At 39.5% G+C, this 17,264-nt stretch overlaps 1 protein-coding gene across 1 annotated transcript in view; it reads left to right on the top strand.

The window, feature by feature from the left end:
- ROBO1 (roundabout guidance receptor 1) overlaps positions 1–17,264 on the top strand; it is a 453,969-nt gene that overhangs the window by 391,611 nt on the left and 45,094 nt on the right. Inside the window, exons 18-22 of the mRNA XM_062206682.1 lie at positions 832–858; positions 2,276–2,318; positions 10,574–10,728; positions 14,177–14,512; positions 16,341–16,448. Of these exons, the coding sequence (XP_062062666.1) occupies positions 832–858; positions 2,276–2,318; positions 10,574–10,728; positions 14,177–14,512; positions 16,341–16,448 (669 nt within the window). The remainder of the gene's footprint in view (positions 1–831; positions 859–2,275; positions 2,319–10,573; positions 10,729–14,176; positions 14,513–16,340; positions 16,449–17,264) is intronic.

Raw genomic sequence — 17,264 nt, 5'->3', positions numbered from 1 at the left:
CTCCTAGAAATCTTCCAAATGCAGACAGCAACAGAAAAATTTAAATCTAAAGCTGCATTTATTTCTGTCCATTCACAGATTTCCATGATAATAAAAATGAAGCATTGCCCTGTTGATGTAAAAATGGCAGGCATTCCTTGTCAGTGAAACAGTTTGATTTTATGGTTCTCTTTGTTTCTTTCCTTCTTTCCTTCCTTTCTTCTTTCCTTCCTTCTTCCCTCCCTCCCTCCCTCCCTCCCTTCCTCCCTCCCTCCCTCCCTTCCTTCCTCCCTCCCTCCTCCTCCCTCTTTTCTTCCCTCCCTTCCTCCCTTTTTCTCTCTTCCCTCCCTCCCTTTCTCTTCCCTCCCTCCCTGTCCTCCTTCTCTCCTTCCTCCCCAGGCCCCATGATGAATACTTAAGTGCCCCCATTAGTCCACTTTAATAAGCATTTACTTTCAGATTTCTAGATAAAGTTCCAGCAAGACCCTGATAATACTTGTTTAAGAATCCATCATCCAGTGTTTGGAAATGATTAATAGCAGAGCATTCCTGTTGGTGCGAAAGCGGGGAGCTAAATCTGTGTTGCTAAATGCAAGGTCATCCGCAGGCTAACCCAGCACAGCTCCCCAGGCGCGCTGGGATGTCAGACACTTCAAAATGGTACCTGTAGAGGCAGGCTGCTTTCGTCAACCCCAGATTTGGTTTTATTCATATATCAGAGTGTCAGAACAACGGACTTAGCTATTTACATTTGTTTTATGTTCAGCTGTCTGCTTGATTTATACTAATGTGATATGTTCCCTTTCTTTCTTCAGCTTAATAACTGGTTTATATTTTGTTTTGATTTTTCAGTCCCGTCTTTTACCTTCACACCAACAGGTATATATTTGCACTTACCCTCCTCCTTCCCTTTGGTAGTTTGGCATGTGTTATACTATTGTGTTTCTGTTTTTATTTCATTTTTCTGCCATAAGTTGGGGGAAAGGACATAAAATGGAATACAATACTTCATTTATCCATGCCAGGCATGTCTTTGAAGTGGAAACGGTTGGCCTTGCTTTCCATCCATTGGATGCAATTGTTTGTTCACAGCTCCACACTGCATCTCAGCCTTGTTTGCATGTGTTTCATTAAGCAGACACACTGCTTCTATCCTCAGCATGATTTAACATGCTAATGACTTTATTGATTATTTCATACTTGGCAGTGCATTTTTCCCCCTTAACTTCAGCTTTCAGATTTTCCAACAAAAGTTTCTCTCCTTTGTAATCCTCTGTCAGAGAATCAGTATTCTTAAAGATAACCAAAATTCCAGCACATGTGAAACATAAAACTTTTCATTATCCCCCAAGTCAAAATCCTAATATTCAGTTCTATTCATTCTCTTTCAAAGTAGGGCCTCTGCTCTTGGATCACCCCTGGTAGAAGGTGTACCTGAAGTTATGCCTTCCCGCATTTAATCCAGTTATTCTAATCACTGGGAGCAGTTATCTCTCCCTAGCAGACTCCCAGTTTGGAGTTTTTCTAAGTAGCAGAATTTGGCAGCTTTTAGAAACACATTTCTTCCTAGAAAACATGTCTCTGTTTACAGAAAAGCTAATCTTCTTAACCTCAGGCCTAACTATGTGCAAATCTTTGTTGTTGGTGTTGTTATTGTTATAGCTAAATTTTTATGGCCAAATTTATTAAGCTAACAATGCCTTCAAGAACAATACAGTGAGTTTCAATTATAGATACATGTCTGATGTAAATACAATGAAAAGGTTTCTGAAACTCATAATAAAAAAAAATCCGATGCATTACTTAATAGTCACAGCTTGGCATGCATAGTTGTGTGTAGGAAGAAGGTTTAACATTTAGCTTTGTCTTGCTGGTACTCAGGCTTCTGAGACAATAGTCCACTAGAGGTTTCTTTCTGAATGTAAGATGACACATACAAAATCATGAAATTGTATGATGTAGGAAATTCCAAACAGAGAAAGCTATGGGAATGCTAATGTACAAATATGTAGGAGTCATATTTAAGAGGATTGTACTGAACTTTCACTTTTGCCTAATTCTCAACCATGTTGGAACGCTAAGAAAATAAGAGTGATCTGTATTTCATTCTTAAACATTTTTTAGAAAGTTACCAAGTGACTAAGAAATCTGGTATGTCCTGTGATGGTTGTTGTGATGCTTCTGTGTAGGAAGGGAGAAAGAATACTATATAGAAGATATGCTCATGAATGCAATAGCTTTCAGTATATAAGCATGTCTTGTAACTGTTCCTTTTTCTTTTTTTGTAACATTCTAGTAACTTATCAGAGAGGAGGAGACGCTGTGAGCAGTGGAGGGAGGTAATTGTCTCACTTGTTTTTGTCGATCCTAAGGGGAATAGCAAATATTTCTTATTGTGTTTCTTCCTGGTATCACTTTCTTTGGGGTTTAATTTAAAGGTGAAATTTCTTTATGTCCTTTAAAAAAAAAAATCTGTATTTAGTTAATGCTGTTGGACCAAACTTTAGACTCAAATGCAGATATTGGTAAGGGCAGTTGCATCTCAAGTAATGAGCACCAGAGGGAGCACTTGAACCAAGAAAAACAGACTTGCTGATTTAGCAAATGATTAAAAGGTGTTAAAGTGATTAAGCTGTGGCATTTATGAAGATTAAGAAATATAGTTAGTTAACAGATAATATCAAAGAAAAAGTGTTCATTTGCAAACCTGCTGAACACAGCAGTTACTCATACGTTGTTGCAGGTTATGTTTGTTTGTTCTTGTGAAATCAACATAGTTCACATTTCCATTCATAGTGAACTATGTTGAGATAAAAGAAGAAATCTAGGTAGCTTGTTAACAAAGAGCCTTTTTCCATATTCTAATTGAAATGAACCTTGGTCCTAGATTTATGATTTTTTTGGTAATTATTATTCAGTGAACTTTAATATATTCACAGAGAAATCACAAATTGATGTGACAGGCGGCTTAAAGGGGCTGAAATAAGGTATAAATTACGTGAGCCAACCTTCAGGATTTTCCACAAAAAGGATTGTTTTTCCTCAAAAAATAGTAACATCTGTCTTAAGCTGTAGGAAAAAAAGAATCTCCAACCTAAATGATTTTCTAATTCAAATTCGATTAACTTACTGGGTGTCCTTCTTGTATAGTTAGTGCTTGCTACTAGGCGACTAAAATGAGGAGTGTGTTAACCCTGAATCCCACAAACATATCATCTGATAGGAAAATCATGGAATTGAGTAGAATACAAGTATAACAAAGAGCAGTTAAATAGTGATAATTTTCTTTAGCCCATGCTGCACCAGTTTGGCAAGAATCGCTAATGTTTTCTTTCCCAGGTACTGCCAGCCTCCTATTGTCAGAACTGTGAAACACAGGCAGCTGCCGGAAGACCCCAAACCAGGGAGATCTTCATCAGGAATAAAAGCACTTGCTGTAGCAATTAAAGCAGAATGTGTTTTTTGCATCTGGGGGAATCCTATCTAAATCACAACTCAGGCATTCATGAAAGAACCTTTGGCATGATAACATTTTCTTGAGGGTAGATGTAGAATGCCTGATTATTCAACCACCTCTCTACATGTGAACAGTTGGGACTGTGGACCTCAGCTTTGCTATCCATCAAAGCATCGGAAAGTGCTCACTGAGCATCTTCTATGTGTTCTTTCCTAGCCTCTGTGCATGCAAGTGTGTGCACATGCTCACACACAGGTGCAGACTCAGACAATACCAGCCTGCTTCCTGCCGTAGTGAATTCACAGGCCAGATAGACCAAATCGTCACATTGGAAACAGTGGCTGAAAAGTATAGCTAGCAAGTCACGTTTCTATGGTGGGACTGAAAAGCTACATAGTACCTGAATTGCCTATCTGGGAAGCTCACTATATGACAATGCAAACATAGGCTTTTCTACACAACAGTAGAATCCACAGTGAGACTGATTTATTTAATAAGAGTAAGTGGAAATGATTGCTTTCTAAGATGAGATGATAGAAGATGCTGGCAAGTTAGAGGAAGGTGTGAAATAAAGATCTTAAAGATAATTTTAAATGTATTCTTTAAATATGTTGAATACCTACTATGTGACAGATACTCTTTTTAATTGCTTGAAATGCATCACTTAGCAAAGCATTTAAAAGTTCCTGTCCTTGTGGACCTTACATTTTAGTGGGGAGACAGAGATGAACAATCAGCATCTTTTTAAAAGTCAAGCTGTCTTGTATCAGCAGCTAATAAGGGTTGTGGAATAAATAGAGCAGGAGAGAAGCAAAGAAACATAGAGGTGCATCAGGAAGAAGCCTCATTCCTCATTCCTATTTGTGAGGGTAGGGTGTTTGAGTCTATTTTGTGATCCAGTGGGGGTAAGAGGATAGTAGTGGAGTACATGTCTGCATGGCCTTGTCTCATGTCCATCTCTTACAAAGTGATTTCCCTTGTGTATCTCATTGGCCCTCCCACATCACTTGACGGACGATATACAAACCAAAGCCTCTAGTCATCCTCTCTACCTTCTGCATCTCGTTGATGTTCGCTCTGGCCATCTGCACTATCTCTAATAGTCTCACTTCAAGCCCTTGTTCTCCTTTTATCTAACCTATGACAAAAAGTTTCCAGCTGGCCTTTCTTCAGCTTCTTTATGAGCATTACATCCTGCCCAGTGCATTTGCCCACTGAAACCAAAATGATCTGATGAAATGCAGATTGGTCATGTCTTTGAGCTGCTGAAAATCCCACTTTCAAGAGGACCCAGCATGATTAAAATCTCAAATCCCTCACTCACTCAGCTTTGCATGTAAAACCCACACATCTAAGGGCTTTGCAGATTTGCTTCATAGGTATGTCTGTGCCATACACTGCAATCCCCTGTCACCCACCTGGCCTTTGCCAATGTTGGATTCTCTTCGATGTCCCTATTACACTGCACATGTTTTATGCCAGCCTGGGATGATAGCCGATTGCCCTTTGTTTATTGAACTTTACCTGCCATATCCTCCATGAACTTTGTGCTGTGAGCTCCTATAATTAAGCACCTAACAAGAGGGAATGCAATTCTTTTGTTTGTATCTTTCTGGCTTTTGGGCCAAATCTAACCTACCACCTGTTTGTATAAACAAAGTCTTGTAAGAATGTAGCCATGCTCATTTGTTTGCATATTTCCATGAGTGCTTTGGAGCTGCAATGGTAAAGTTGGGTAGGTACAGACAGGTACCATATGGCCTGAGAGCTGTAAAAGGTTATCGTCTGGTCCTTCACCGAAGGAATGTGTCGACCCCTAGGGTATATGATTGCCTCTGACAATAGGATGTGAGATTGTGGAGTGCAGACATGGCATGATCTATCAATGAATGAAATTTTTATAATATAATAAATGTGATTCAGTGAATGACAACATTAAATTCAATAAATCACGGAAGATTGATTTTTGAAAGATGTCATCAGTAAGTATCTAAGAAAGGCATGAAGGAGCGAATGATTAAATGATTAAATGGATGTTCGAAGACATGTTTAGTTCTTGATGTCTTATTTTTAAAAAAAGATTTATTTATCTATTTGAGAAGCAGAGTTACAGAAAGAGAGTGAGTTTGTCTATCTGCTGGTTCACTCCCCAAATGTCTGCAATGACCGGAGCTGGGCTTATCTGAAACCAGAAGCCAGGAGTTTCCTCCTGGTCTCCTGTGTGGGTGCAGGGGCCCAAGCATTCGGGTCATCTTCCACTGCTTTCCCAGGCCACAGCACAGAGCTGGATCCGAAGTGGAGCAGTGTTGGGACTTAATCTGGTGCCCATATGTGAGGCCAGCACTGAAGGCAGAGACTTCACCTACTATGCCACAGTGTTGGCCTGAAGTCCTTCATGCTTTCAGAGACCATATTTAGGGCTGTGTGTTTCCTCTACTATAGGAATAGGTTATCTCATACTCTCTAATAATTCTTAAGATTATGAAGTCAGTTATTCCCAGACAACAGAGAATGAGGATTGTGTTAAGCAGAGGGACCTTTTCCCAGCTGGAAAAGGACAAAGAACATTGACATTATCCAGGGCGAGGACCGTAGAAATATTAAGTAGCTGTTCCTAGTTGTTGAATTTTCAACCTCAAATATCCTGGCACCTCTTGTGAAAAAAAACCTACTTAGAATCTACACCACAGCATAAAGCATGTCAAAGCAGAGAAAAATCTGAAAAGGGGGTGGAAAAGTGAGACTCGCCTCAGAGGGAATGCCAGTGCCACATCTCTTGTCAGTGGGAGGTGAGAAAGAAATATAGCTCACACTGTACTTTTCTGTCTCACATTGGATGTCTTAGCTCTATCCCCAGGCTTTAAAACTCATCCAAGTGGGAAGAGGAGACAGCCTACAGCCTGACGACCCCTTCAGCCAGGTTTTGCCACCAGTTTTCCCAGTTCCTGGACCCTGAAGTATTTTATTTTGTGGTTGTACAATTCAAATCGTTTTTCTTGGAGTGCTTGATTGGAATAACTTAAGAAAGACAAGATGAAGGATTAAAGGTCATTCCCAGTGATGATTAATGTACATATGCCTTCTTATCCTTCATGACAAAATCTATCCCTTAAGAGATGACAAGGGTACCTCAAAAAGTTCATGGAAAAGGAGTTGAAGCATAAGTTGATTTTGATGCAAAGAAATTTTGGAATTGCACATGCTCAGATAGGATAACATTGTTTAATAGTGTTTTAGATGATTGTTCATCACTTTAACCAACATATTTTTTTTGCTTCTGCTTCATATGTTACTGTTGGACAGCTAAAATCGGTCACATACCACACTAGGAAAGGCTAAACGTATAAAAGGCAGCCTAAGGAATTTTTGGTTTAAAAAGAATAATACACATAGGGCATTTTAGTGTTCATTTGGGCACGTAACCATGACTCACCTTTTCCCTTAAATAATTAGCATTCCCAACTCAACTCTAAGCAGAAAACTAGGATTTAAATTGTTAATCCTCCTTGCTGTTGGAAATCACCCATATGTATGCAAAGTTCTCTCAGCCTCTGATGACAGCAAAGCATTCACTGAGAAAGTGTTTTTCAGAGGGAATCGTAATAGCACAGAAATATTGTCTGTTCCTTTAGAAACATGCGAGTCAGACTGTGGAAAATTTCTACTTGACCCATACATCAAACAACCCATAACATCTGTACAGTGTCCAATGTGGAGTTTTATTTTAATAACTTCTACAGTGATAACATTCATGGTTTAAGTGCAGGGAAAATGAAATCAGAAAGCTAAAGATGACTCGATGAAGAATTTCTGTAACTAACATCTATTTCAAAGACTCCAGATATCTCTCACAGAGCTTGCATTTAAATGTTTAGAATTTCAACAGCTCGGCAACATTACTCTTCAAAGCATGTTCTTATCGACAATTTTAATAGTCTGTTGGCTCAGTCTTTAACAGCTTTATCCTGAATTTCAGGACTTCAGATAGTTTCTCCACTCTTCCTTTTTTTTTTAAGTATTAAGGATTTTATTCAGTGAGAGAAATGCAGAGGAGAGTGAGGGCTTTATCCATGGGAGAAAGAGAAGTCTAGAGGCTGAAGTTGGGGTCCATACCAAGCAGAGAGCAGGCCAGGAGCCACGTGCAGTGAGCATGCAGGAAGGAAAGCAGGGAGCGGGCGGCCAAAGGCCATAAAGGCATGGACAGCAAGAGCAACAAACAGGGAACAAAAAAAGGGAGGAGCCCACTCTGTTCCAGGCCTTTTACCCACTTCCAAAGGGGAGTGGTTACATAGCCTGATTGGCAGGTGGATGTACAGGTGGGATCAAGTAGGGGTGTGAGATCACACAGGGGCTCACAAATCGAATCAAGTTTATCCTCTCTGCTCGCCTACATCATTCTCCCCTCAGAGAGATTTCAGTCCCTTAATCTTAAGGGATGTTGAAGGGCGTAGAATCGTCTTATCTTCTATAGCTGCTTCCTGCTTCTGAGGGGCATAGCACAGGCCCTGCCTATCCTGGGTCTTGGAAGACTCTATCTCATCTAAAAAATTCGCTTTATGAGCTGGAGTGCTTTTAGACACTGCCAGTGGCTGTGTCCCCTGCATGGCCAGTTATTCCCAGAAGTTGGTGAGTTCTGAAACATATGTTTGTTAATTAGCATAAGCAAAACCTGGAACAAAACCAATTGTGAGTGGTGTGCCTCTTAAGATGGAAAAAAACATATCTCACATCTCCCAGATAGTGGGTGGTGATAGGCTACCCTTATGTAATTATAAACCCATTTAGCTTGAGCATAGAGGGTTATAATAGAAGAACCCATTAGGAGTTTTATTGTCTATAACAGTTCCCAGAGAGAATCAAAGAAAAGGTAGGTACCGCATGTCTGCCTTAAGGTGCAGCAGTCATGATGTGATGAAAGCAAATGCTTTACTTTTCCTTTTGCTTTTTGAAGAGGTGCTTAAGATCTCTGATTGGCTTACAGGAATAATCAGGTGTGTCTTTTTCAGTTCACCTGTGAAGATGTAAGAGGTAGAAATATAACCCTAATTTTACTGAGTAGTCATGTTCAGTAGCACCTGGTAAAGTCCCTTCCATTTAAGCTGTAACTGATCTGAAGAGGATCTTTCTATGAATGGCTTGTTCAGGAATTCCTAATGTTGGAGCCTTTGTTAAAAGCTCTTTAATTCCTTGGAACACTTTTTGTGGCTCCCCTGTCCAGCACAGTGTGTCTGTGTCAGGGCCTTTTAATACTTTATACAAAAGCTTGGAATCCACATCCTTTTATTAAGAATATCTGAGTGCTTTAGGAGATTTCCATACTCTCCATCATATGTATTTATATCATTCTAGATCCAAGGGTGGACTCCGTGGCCAGACTGCCTGAGTTTGAATACCAGTTCTACTGTGTGTTCACTTTTATGACTGTGCACAAGTTTCTGACACTTTCAGGTGTGCCAGTTTCTCACCTGTAAAGTTGCATAATACCAGCCCCTACCCTTGTAAAGTTGTGGTGCTGACTAAACGCATGAGTTAATGCATGTGAATAAATTCAGAATAAGGCCTCACATTGAAAGCAAAAAGTATATACATTCATTTTACTGAATAACTATATGTGTACACACATGTGGATATAGATGTTTGAATTACGAATCCATATTCTTCAAAGTGAATTATTGCTTAAAATCACCATTATTTGCATAATAAACTTCCTCAGTTAACTACCTAAAAAAAAAGGAAAGATTTACTTGAAAGGCAGAGTTACAGAGAATGAGAGAGAGGGAGAGACAGAAAGAGAGGTCTTCCATCCACTAGTTCGCTCCCCAAATGACCACAATAGCCAGAGCTTGGATGGTTTGCAGCTAAGAGCCAGAAGCTTCTTTGAAGTCTTCCATGTAGGTTCGGGGGCCCAAGCACTTTGCCGTCTTCTGCTGCAATCCCAGGCACATTATCAGGAAACTGGATCAGAAGAGGAGCACTCGAACCTGTGCCCATATGGAATGCCAGCATTGCAGGCAGTGGCTTTACCCTCTATGCCACAGTGTTGGCACCCTCGGTTGACTACTTATGTGACATAAGAGGAACTATGAAGGGTGAAATATCAAATTTTTGCTTCCCAGGTAAATGAAAAGCCTTGTTATTGCACTTTAACAAAGAAATCACAGTTGAGCATGAAGCAAATGAAACCACAAAGAAAATCCTTTTATGGAGTCTGTAGCATCAGTCTGTCTGTTGGAGCAGCAAATCATACATTGTCACCTTATTCACTGATTTAACACATTGAATCAATGTTGGCCAAGGCCATGAAGCATTGCCTTTATGAACTCCAGCCTGAGTCCCTTGTACCAGTGGTCAGGGACTCCCATTCATAACTACTGATGCACTTTGCATTCCCAATGCATTGTCAAAGAGGATTACCATCTGTTATTTTCCTCTGCCTCCCATTGAAAAAAAAAAAAGAACACTAATATTTCTTTCAGTGCACGATTTTGTTTTACCAGATTTAATTCAGTAGCTTTCCTTTGCTTATGTGGGGACTCAGGGCATTTTAAATTATCACCATCAGAAAAACGTTGACAGGCTTCCAGAACTATGCACTGAAACATTGGTGGGGCTCCGGGCAAAATGTCGCAGAGCCACACACTCTATTTCAGGGACACTGTTTTGAAGAAACCCATATGAATGTGCTTGATAGGAAGGCTACATTGTCTACGTAGAGGAGCTTGTTCTGTTTTTCGGTGATGGTGTGAGAAGAGTTGTACGTTTTTGACTGGGTCAAAAATGAAAGCGTGGAAAACTGCCTTTTCTAGGGCATTTGTCAAGCCACTAAACGACTCAAATATGTATGTGTTTATACTTTCAGATTCCATGTTTGCTTTTCAATCATGATGACTAAATGAGGAGAAGGTTGTGCATGGCACAAGATCTTAGGTGTAAGCTCTTCCAGTTTGCAGTTATTTCTGGGTAAACTGCAGCAAACCCCAGAACCTGATAGTACAGTGGCCTTGACTGTGAACAAAAGGAATCCCAACATCGCTCAGCATAGTTTACCCAGCTGGTTGTGAGAATAAAGCGGTGAAGATTGTGTTGGCGTTGTTTTCTGTTTACATCCCCTTTGCTTCTCTATGCTTCTTCCCATAGGCCAGGACTGCTCAACATCAGTGAACCTGCCACACAGCCATGGCTGGCAGACACGTGGCCAAACACCGGCAACAACCACAACGACTGCTCCATCAACTGCTGCACTGCAGGCAATGGGAATAGCGACAGCAACCTGACAACCTACAGTCGCCCAGGTTAGGGACACAGGGAGGCCAACTTGGGGCAACCTTTTATCATGAGATACAGAATAGCACACTGGCCTGACATGTCTTTTCCCATCCCTAATCCTCCATACCTTACCTTTTATGAAGAAAATTTTTCTGCAGCGTGAATTTAAATTCTAGAATGGACAGCAAATGAGGAAATCTGAAGTCATTTCCAGATATTTATCTTTTTAAGAATGCACATGGTTGGCCGGCGCCGCGGCTCAATAGGCTAATCCTCCGCCTTGCGGCGCCCGCACACCGGGTTCTAGTCCCGGTCGGGGCGCCGGATTCTGTCCCGGTTGCCCCTCTTCCAGGCCAGCTCTCTGCTGTGGCCAGGGAGTGCAGTGGAGGATGGCCCAAGTGCTTGGGCCCTGCACCCCATGGGAGACCAGGAGAAGCACCTGGCTCCTGCCATCGAATCAGCGTGGTGCGCCAGCCGCAGTGCGCCAGCCACGGTGCCCATTGGAGGGTAAACCAACGGCAAAAGGAAGACCTTTCTCTCTGTGTCTCTCTCTCACTGTCCACTCTGCCTGTCAAAAAAAAAAAAAAAAGAATGCACATGGTTATGACGTTTAATTGTAATTAATTATTTATAATATTCAATTATTTTCAAAATTTGGGGCATAGCAAATCAAAAGGTCGATAAATCCATGAAGTGAACCAAAATCTCTTTTTTCTTTCAGATTTATTTTTTATTTTAGAGGCAGTTATAGACAGAGAGAGGGAGAGACAGAGAGGTCTTCCATTTGTTGGTTCACTCTCCAAATAGTGACAATGGCTGGAAGAAGGCTGATCTAAAGCCAGGGGTGAGCAGCTTCCTCCAAATCCCCAATGTTGTTTTAGCAGCCCAAGTTCTTGGGCCATCTTCCACTGCTTTCCCAGGTGCATAAGAAGGGAGCTGGATCAGAAGTGGCACAGCTGGGACTCAAACCCACACCCATATGGGATGCCAGCACTGCAGGCAGAGGCCTAACCTACTGCACCACAGTGCTGGTCCCAAACCAAATTCCTTAATAACAATAGTAAATCTACAATAATAATAATGACAAAAGTTTTAAATGAAAATTAATTGACAGTTTAAGTCAGATTTTGTAGTATAAAATTCCCAAGGATACAAGAAATATGTCTTTTACAGGAATGTAAAATACATTTTTTCCTATTATGTATTTTTGATTAAGAAATATGGGTAAGTTTTAAATTACCTTGCTAAAATTTTGTGCTAAACCATAACAAGAAAAAATGGATGTGGAATATACAAGATTTAAGTTAATGAAATGAATGAAAATAACAGTCTTCTTAAAAATTTTTCTGACAAAAATCCAATATTCACGTAAGAAACATTAAAAGAATTCTAAAGAATCCAAATATATGATTATGGAAGTAATGTAACCCATGAAGTTAAGGAACGGGGAAGGAGGAGATGATGTTTAAGTAAAGATGGTATGCCCTGTAAAGAATAAGCCTAGACAGTCTGTATGTGTACCCTTAAAACAAGTCCTGTGTCTCCATTGAAAATAGATATGACAGGACCGGTGCTGTGGCACAGCAGATTAAAGCCCCTGCCTGCAGCGCCAGCATCCCATGTGTGCACCAGTTCAAGTCCTGGCTGCTCCACTTCCAATCCAGCCCTCTGCAACATCCTGGGAAAGCAACGAAAGATGGCCCAAATCCTTAGGCCCCTGCCCCTGCATGGGAGACCCAGAGGAAGCTCCTGGCTCCTGGCTTCAGATCAGCTCAGCTCTGGCTGCCGTTGTGGTCTTTTGGGGAGTGAACCAGCAGAAGGAAAACCTCTCTCTCTCTCTCTAACTCTGCCTTTCAAATAAATAAAATAAAATCTTTAAAAAAAATGTATATGACATACCTATGTACCCAGTGTATGTCCTCCAAAGTTCCATATTCTAGTTGTCTAGAAAGGCAAATAATCACATAATTATAAGTAAGAGAAAGACTGTGTTGTTACCTGTAAGGGAAAAAAAAATGGTGATATTCATTAAATTGCTAGGTCAAACTGTGTTGTCCAATATGATAGCCACTGGCCACCACTGACCTTTTACATTAAATTATTTAAGTAAAATACAATTTAAAATAGAGTTTCTCATTTGCTATTCACTTTTCAAGTGCTATGTAACCACCTGTGATCAGTGGCTACTCCATTGGACAATACAGAGAACATGTCCAACATCTCAAGCATTTCTACAGGATAACATTTACATAGAAAGATTGGCAAAGCCAAATCAGAGTGCCAGAAACCTAATACCTTTATAATATTTATTAAACACTATTAAACAAAACTTAATACCTAGAAAGACCAGGTAAATCAAGTATCCCTGATTCTTCATCATGTATGGTTGAAATGCACGGTGGTTAAGTTCAGTAGGATAGAGAATTTATAAATTTGCTTAGGAATATATTCATATTTATATCTTCAGTAGCAAACATGTTAGTTAATCATTTCCTATAATATCCAGTTTAAAAATAATTCTCAGAGTAATCTGTTAGTATTGGTGATAGTTTTAAATTACATGAAGAATAGTATTTTATAAATTTGATTACTTTTTATTAAAGAATGTTCTAATTTATGATGACTTCAGTCCTTCCTGCTGTTGCAATGCTTTTGACTGTAGATTTGAAGTATGTCTCTATGTATTAGTCACTTAATTCCCAAATAGTGTAAGGAAGGGAAAATTAGAGTGCAAATGAGATATTAGACATAGTAGGTTCTAGTTCAGGCTTTATTTGATTAAATGACCCTGGTTACTAAGATTCATTTTGCTGTCATTATGATCATGTTATACTTCTTGAGGTGTCATTGTGAAACCATGAAAAAAATGATTTTATAGCATCTTTCTTGATAATAATAATTCTACATAACTAAGAGAAGAACTAACAAAGTTCTCCTCAGCTACTGTTTACTACCAGTTTACTGCTGTTCCTCATATTTTTTTGTCAAGTTACTTTATAAAATGTTGACAACTCAAGAGCTTTGATCTGCGGGTTGAGTTTTTTCCCCTTTGTCGGAAGTCTGAACTCCATATGCTTTGTTCTGTTGCTTTAACAACTAACTGGTGGCTTCTGATAGTTCAGTAACCCAAGACCAGAAAATTTAAAATTGACACTGATGATATTCACACCTATGTTCTTTTAGTGAGATCATTAGTAATGAGGTCGGTAAAAGAAGATTATGTTAAGTTCAATGAATTATTTTCTGGAACAAGCAGAAGTTCAGAATTACTCTCTAAACAGATTCTGTGTACCCTCTAGTTTTGTTTTCTTTAGAAAGTACATAGGAAGAATAGGCCCTGTGTATTGGTCTTCTTTAAGTCCATGTGTACCTAACCTAGCAAGTTTACTGTGTCTGGAAAAGCTACTTAGAAAGAAATTTAAAACAAAGAACCATTCAGAATGACGTTTTCCTTTTCCTCTCCATTGCACATAGCTGATTGTATAGCCAATTATAACAACCAACTGGATAACAAACAAACAAATCTGATGCTCCCTGAGTCAACTGTTTATGGTGATGTGGACCTTAGTAACAAAATCAATGAGATGAAAACCTTCAATAGCCCAAATCTGAAGGATGGGCGTTTTGTCAATCCATCAGGGCAGCCCACACCTTACGCCACCACCCAGCTCATCCAGTCAAACCTCAGCAATAACATGAACAATGGCAGTGGGGACTCTGGCGAGAAGCACTGGAAACCACCTGCTCAGCAGAAACAAGAGGTGGCACCGGTTCAGTATAACATCATGGAGCAGAACAAGCTGAACAAAGGTGAGAAGCCGCGCATTCTCCCACATTCACTTCTTTAGTTATCCTCTTAACCCTACAGTACAAGATGCTGCAACCTGGGTGAGAGTGGCAAGTCAGATAATTTCTTGGGTTCCTGACGTTTTCTTATTTCTTTGGTTTCAAAAGTTCCAGTGTCAAGGCATTCATTAGCACGACAATAACCCTGGAAAATTGATTTTATAATAATATATAAGCATTTTCAAATGGTTTTGAGATTAATTTAAATTTAATAGTAGGTGAGGAATTGCTGAGGACAGACAATCTTTTATTCATAAGGCAGGTGTCCAACCACCACAATACCTCACATTTTCCATAAATAGACCATCCCATTCTTTCCACTTGAGGATGGAAGATAATTGGTTCTACATGGTCATATAAACGAATGGCATTTTTATATCAAACTGAAGAAAAATAATTAAATTAAACTTGAACTGGAGAAGTGGTTCAATTTGTTGTATTACTCTTACCTTATGTGGTTGCTAAGACTGGTACAATGTATAATTTTAGAACCTAAATTTCTTTGGTTGACCTGATTGATGTCTGTCAGTATAGAACCTAAAGTAAATGGAGTTTAGAATTAACTTGAAGCAGTGGAATAGTATTTGATGGCCTGAGGGGAATGTTTCTCTATTGTAATGTGTCTGAGTTGGAAGAGATAGGTATTTGATATCTTTGTAGTCCTTTAGGCTACTACTCTAATAACTTGACTAGCAAAGTTACATCTCCAGGAAAAAAGGTATTGCTCTAATTTGGGGCAATGTTGTACAAGTATCCAAGTAAGAAATATATTTTATTGTAGATAACTGGAGACATGGACTCATGGGTACACATGGATTTCAAAAGTGTTTTGTAGCAAAATGAAATTATCTTTTAATTCCATTTTTCACAAACTTCTTGAAGTATTTTCTTTAGGCTTGAGTTCAGAATGCTTTCTTCAAAAATATAACACTTTAAAGATGGAGATTACAAAAAGATAACTTAAACATTTCCTTTGATTATGTTTATATTATACTTTTTAAATTGCCAACAAAGTCATCTAGCCTCTTCCCACGTTTAAGAAAGCAGTTGATTGGTATAATGACCTAATTTAATAAATATTTACTGAGAGTCCTGTGTAAGTTCATGACAAAGACTGACAGAGATGAATAGGACAGTTTTTGCAATCATGGAATTTACAACACGGATTCAAACTATTGTCCCGTTATTCTTCCATAGTGTGTGGTTTTACGCTGGACTTTGGAAAGCTCTGACAGTCCTTTGTACAAATATTTCCGATGTTTATACTGCTTGTAAGCAGATTTGGTATGTCGGACTGTAATAAAGACCCTGGAATGCAACTAGACTGACAGATGATTACTGAGTACATTCCAGTGGTGAGCTTATCATTTGGATTTTCACCTTTGTCTAAGTAAGCAGAAGCATTTCTGGGGCCAATTGAGACATTTTGTTTCCTTATCTTGGATATAGTTTGTATCAGATATAATCTCGCTGACAAGTTTCAGTTTTAATTAATATTGTATAGTAATTTATGTTCTATGATTTGCAGACATAACAGTTTTATGATTTCTTATTGCTCTAATTATGTTGTATAACATTTTAAAATTAGATATATTATATATATACTTTATATAATCTTCATGTGAACCCTAAAACTTTTTTATTTCTTGACCATCTGAATGTAAAAATAAAAGAGAAGCTAAACAAATGATCTAATTAGTTTCTTCAGTTACTCAGACATTCAAATAGAAATATGAAATGCCCCACAAAATGAGAATAAATGTTTAAATTTTTTTCCAACTGAAATGTCTAGATTATCGAGCAAATGATACAATTCCTCCAACTATCCCTTACAACCAATCGTACGACCAGAATACAGGAGGATCCTACAACAGTTCAGACCGGGGCAGCAGTACGTCTGGTAAGTAAGAAGAACCAAAGAAAAATTCACCCTCTCCTATTAAACAGATGGTACTCCAAGATTAGGAAGTGAGTGTCAGTGGATTGGCTACATAGGAGGCATGTCTAATCATTTTATGTGATTTGAATGCCAAGCATGGGTCTTGTCTCTGCATCCTGAAACACTGTCCCCTGGCTGAAATCTTTATGTTCTGCTTGGTAACAAAAACCGAGCATCCTATTTTCTTCCTTATTAATAATGAGCTTTAGAAAAGCCAGAAGCTTGGGCTCATCTTGAAAAGGAGTGAAACTTTTTTTGTGGGGGCGGCCGGCTTTGTGGTATAGCAGGTAAAGCTGCATCCTGCCATGTTGGCATTCCATTTGGGTGCCAGTTCATGTCCTGGCTGCTCCGCTTCTGATCTGGCTCCCTGTTAATGTGCCTGGGAAAGCAGCAGAGGACAGTCCAAGATCTTGAGTTCCTGACACCCACATGGGAGACCTGAGCTCCTGGCTTTACCCTGGCCCAGGTGTGGCCATTGCGGACATTTGGGGAGTAAACCAGTGGACGAAAGATTTCTTTCTTTCTCTCTCTTGCTCTCGCTCTCTCTCCCACCCTGTATGTGTGTGAGTCTTTCTTGCTAACTCTTTCAAGTGAAATTTTTTTTTGAGATTTGTTTTATTCATTTGGAAGGCTGAATTACAGAGAGAGAGAGAGAGAGAGAGAGAGAGAGAGAGAGATCGTCCATCTGCTAGTTCACTCCTCAAATGGCTGGCAATGACCAGGGCTGAGCCAGGCCAAAACCAGGAGCCAGGAGCTTCTTCAGGGTCTCCCATATGG

Source organism: Lepus europaeus, chromosome 2 (assembly GCF_033115175.1).
Source record: "Lepus europaeus isolate LE1 chromosome 2, mLepTim1.pri, whole genome shotgun sequence".
Lineage (NCBI taxonomy): Eukaryota > Metazoa > Chordata > Mammalia > Lagomorpha > Leporidae > Lepus > Lepus europaeus.
The sequence above is the reverse complement of the archived record's forward strand: the minus strand, read 5'-3'. Positions and strand labels throughout refer to the sequence as shown.